The following is a 4,653-nucleotide window of genomic DNA, read 5'->3' as shown; positions in this document are numbered from 1 at the left end:
TAGGGTTAGGGTTAACCCTAACCCTGTTAGCTTGGACTGTGTGTGTTCGTGTTTGTGCGAAAGAAGACAGACATCATCTGCAAAGTCCAGGTCTTCAAGTTGTTTGGTGAAGGTCCACTGGATGCCTGTTTTACTGGCCATGGTTGTCTTTCTCATGATCCAGTCGATGGCCATCAAGAAGATGGTTGGTGACAACATGTAGCCTTTGTCTGACCCCGGTCTTAACTGCAAGAGGGCAAGTTAGCTTTAGATAATGTGGCAGTTGGAGTCCTCATACAGGTGTTGGATGATGTTAAAGAATTTCTGAGGGAGTCCACAGTGTTGCATCACCTTCCAGATAGTCTCTCTGTACAAACTGTCAAATTGCCTTCTCAAAGTCCACGAATGTTAGGTAGAGAGAAGACTGCCATTCAATGGACTGTTCGATTGTGATTCGCAGAGTAGCGATGTCTCTTGTCGAGGGCAAGAGAGGGCAACTTCCTTCAATCTCTCCAGGATGACTCTGGTCAGGACCTGGCTGGGGACAGATAGGAGCAAGATTCCTCGCCACTTGCCAAAGTGCGACGGATCACCTGTTCTGCTGGTCCCTCATTGGCTGTTAATGACGATGTTGCCAGAAATGCCGGTCCCTGATTGGGCTACGGGCTTAAACATGGGCAGACACCAACATATCTGCATACATACATACAAACATACAACAATACACGGACAAACGTAGTACTTGCACGCTCTGCTGGCGCAAGTAATTAACTCATAAATTGCACCGCTCTCTTCACACTGGGTGTGATTGTTTTACATAATGTACTGGAGGAGACGTCATGTTCATCTTCTTTTTGAAGATGGAGGGAACATGTTCCCACCGTCCTCCCGAAGCTCAGTGTCCATGTTGACAGGAGAGATGATCAGAGGAGCAGAGTTTCTACCACCAGCATTAAGACATGGACTGAAGAATGGAAAGAGTTTCTCAGTGAAGGAGCAGCCAGTGAAAGAGTAGAGATGAACTCTGGCCTCCACATCATAAAAGGAGACCAGACCCTCCTCATAATCCACAAACACTCCCACTTTCTGGAGCTCCTCTCTGACAGGGAGGAGGACAGCAGCATCAGCATAAGCCTTGTACTTGTTTCCATTCCACAACACTATAGTCCAGAAACCATCTTTGGGACAAAGTTTGTTTACTTTCCTGTCGATGGACTCTCTGGCCACTCCTAACCTCCACTCGGTCTTCCCTGCAACCTGAACCTCATAGTAAAACCTTCCTGAGGAGAAGCTCTGTTTTCCTAAGACATTGACATTTCTAGAGAATCTCTCTGTGTTGTCAGGCAGATTCTTCCTTACGTTTCCATCACTCACTTGTCTCCCATCCTCAGACAGGATGAGGTAGGGATGTGCTGTATCAGGATCCAGAGTCACATCCACCTCATATTGCTGGATCCTCCTCAGCTCAGCATCACACAGCTTCTTCATCTCTTGACTGAGTGTCTTCTCCAGCTGAGCCACAGCTGTCCTCATTGTCCCAACATGTGAAGTCTGATGGACATTGACCTTTGTCCAGTCCTTGGTGGGTGGAGGGGTGTTGATGGCTGAGATGTTGTGGAGGAGGTGGAGGTTGTCTTCAGTGTTTGAGAGCTGCTTTAGCTCAGAGCTTCTCTTCTCCAACTGAGTGATTTCCAATTGAAGCTCTTTAATGAAGCCTTCAGCCTGTTTCTCTGTTGTTTTCTGCTTCTCTTCAATCACATCAATGAGCTCAGCCTGGCTTCTCTCAATACAGTTGATCAGAACAGTGAAGACCTGCACACTGTCTGCTCTCTCTCTGTCTGCATCTTTCTTGCTGAGCTCTACTGAGTGTTGGATCTGGTGAATCTTCTCTTGTCTCTTCTGGATCATCTGTTGAACTTCAGCCTCTGTCTTTGCTTCATATTCTTCTTTCAACTTGTGACTCCTGAACTGATCGACCATCTCAGAAATAAAGGTATTGACAGATACTTTTGGTCTGTTGTAGAAGGTCTCTTGACACAGTGGACACTTGCACACATCACTGGTGTCCCAGTAATGTGTGATGCATGCTTTGCAGTAGTTGTGTCCACATGGAGTGGAGACTGGATCAGTGAACACCTCCGTACAGATAGAACACAGGAAGTGATCTTCAGAGACTGGAATGCTGGCAGAGGCCATTTCTGAATGCTGAATAAAAGTCAAAGAGTGAAACACTGCAACTATATTGTATAGACTTAACTGTAGTCTTCTGCGGCGTCCTGAAGCAGTGATGTGTGACTTTACAACAGCAGAATAATAAGCTCTAAGGGTCTTTCTATGATACAATACCAACTCTTTCAGTCTGTAACTCTATGTGGTCTCTTTGACTGAAGCCCCTCCCACTCTGTGTGATCAGCTTTTAAGTCTTGAGTCAATGCTCATGTCATCAAACATGACCTCATTATAATATGATGTCAGTGATGTCCATATAAGGTAATGTACTTTAGTCACTGCTTGATATAGAAAAGGTTGTGAACTGTTGGACATAGTGAAATGTAAAAGAACATTATTTATGTTGAACAACTCAAAGAAGGAACAATATTGACTGTTTGAAATGACTGCTGAGATGCGCTGGAAAGTTTGCAAGCCTTTAGAAGCCTCTTTGTGGTTATGCATTTCCTGTGTTTGAAGTACATACGTCACGTACGTGACATATAGCCTGTATTTTTGAGAAGTTAAGATGCCTTGTTCTAAAAAATGGTGCGTACATGCCATGTCTATTTCCATCACCTATCAGTGCATACCTCAGATATGGCCATGTCTGAAAAAGATGCAAATTAAGTTTTCTTATTTTGTGTGTGTGTGTGTGTGTGTGTGTGTGTGTGTGTGTGTGTGTGTGTGTGTGTGTGTGTGTGTGTGTGTGTGTGTGTGTGTGTGTGTGTTTTTGTGTGTGTGTGTGTGTGTGTGTGTGTGTGTGTGTGTGTGTGTGTGTGTGTGTGTGTGTGTGTGTGTAGTGTCTGTGTCTGCACGTGTGCGCACACCTACGTACACACCTACGCACGTACACATATTCATGTCTGGGGAACTTCCCGGAGAGCGTGCTGCCGTATATAATGGCTCACACAAGAGCATCTTTTAAGGTTTTTGGAGGATTTTTGGAGGACCTGGAGGGCTTAGGGCCCTGCCCAGGTCCTTGGCCCCTTTGCGCTCTTTTTGGGGGATTCTTCTCTTGCACTTTGCTCAGATGTCAAGCAGTTGGTTCCACATGGAGGAAGGTAAAATTGACTTACATTAAAAGAGATACATTTCTCTATTTTGAGATTAAGCCTATTTGGTGTTATGTATTATACATTTTTGGAATTATCAAATTTAGTCTGGCCTGTAACTAAGGCTAAAATCTAACGGAACCTTCTGCTTTTAAATCTAAATTCGGAATTATTTTAGCCTAATTTAAGTCATTGGTAAATCCTGATTGCTTTCATTTCTATTCTTTTTGTATTTGCATTTGTATTGTTAAATACACATGTGTAATACTGCTGAGCAAATAAAAGGACATTTTTAAACTTCCAAAAAGCCACATTTTCTGAATTTTATAGTACTATAAGGATAAATAGACTTGGTATTCTTTAGGAGAGAAGAAGCAATGCCCATCTGTGAGCATCTGAATTCCACACGGCTTTTACATTACTGATAAAAGCTCACACTTCATATTTTTAGTCTTTAGTGGTGAGCATCAGTACGTTTCTCTGGACAGAGTAGGACAGGTCGTCTCGTAAGAATCCTTTGAGGACCTTAAAGTTATACCATGTAACTTTTTTTATAAAACAAATCTTAAAATTGTCCTAACTGTTAAATCGCTAAAGTTTTAGAACACCCACTCCGTTATTTTCAGCTTCTGAAGCCTTCTCTTTATATGTCTATGAGCCGTGAGGGGGGGAGAATTTCGCGGCAAAATTGCGTCATCATACACTACCGGCCAATCACAGCGAGGGTTATACACTGCCGGCCAATCACAGCGCATCTTGAAGTGGGGTCGCTATCACAATACGGCGGCCATATTTGTAGGCGCCCGTGTAGCTTGCCTCAACATAACAACAGCATTTACTCGGCGAAGGAGTCCGTTTCTCCGGAATGCCTGAACGCACAGGAACCAGGGACCCCTCTAAAGATAGATCTCGGCGAGGTGGAGGCAGACGTGGGGGTGGTCCGCGGCGAAAAAACGGCCGAAAGACGCGGACGCGACCGCGGTTTGCTATAGAGCTACTGACCTCTAGGTGAGCAACTTACACAGTATAGCTTTAACGGCCTTGCCTGTGACATAAAAAGTGTACACCGTGAGGGTTAAGGATCTCACTGTTTTCTGTGGTCGGGGACCTCCTGTCTGAAATCTATACACACCGCTTTCAGGGGAGCCCCCCTGTTACGGTCTACATAATCAATAATGGAAGTTCTTCCTGACCTTATGAAATGTGAGGTCAACTCGCTGCGTGTGTTCTGACCTTTAGCGCGACCTTTACCTGACCTTTACACCCACGCTGCAAACACAGCCACAACTTCCTGACCCGTTTCACCACGCCTGCAGCCGTTGCTAATGGCAACCTGCCAGCGGTGGCGTCAGTTCAGAAAAAGCTAAGGTATGGCAACTTGACTGGTGTCTTGCACGCGCGCGAAGACACC

General features: G+C 44.9%; 1 protein-coding gene across 1 annotated transcript; it reads right to left on the bottom strand.

Moving 5' to 3' along the window:
• Window positions 1-822: 822 nt before the first annotated feature.
• Window positions 823-1,959, bottom strand: LOC308304115 (E3 ubiquitin-protein ligase TRIM21-like; the record flags this gene model as incomplete). Its single annotated transcript, XM_080748674.1, has 1 exon — window positions 823-1,959. One exon carries the CDS (start codon window positions 1,957-1,959, stop codon window positions 823-825), a length of 1,137 nt encoding a protein of 378 aa, XP_080604800.1.
• Window positions 1,960-4,653: the final 2,694 nt, after the last annotated feature.

The sequence above is a fragment of the Nannobrachium achirus genome (genome assembly GCF_963921795.1).
Source record: "Nannobrachium achirus genome assembly, chromosome: 19".
NCBI classification, from domain to species: Eukaryota; Metazoa; Chordata; class Actinopteri; order Myctophiformes; family Myctophidae; genus Nannobrachium; species Nannobrachium achirus.
The sequence above is the reverse complement of the archived record's forward strand: the minus strand, read 5'-3'. Positions and strand labels throughout refer to the sequence as shown.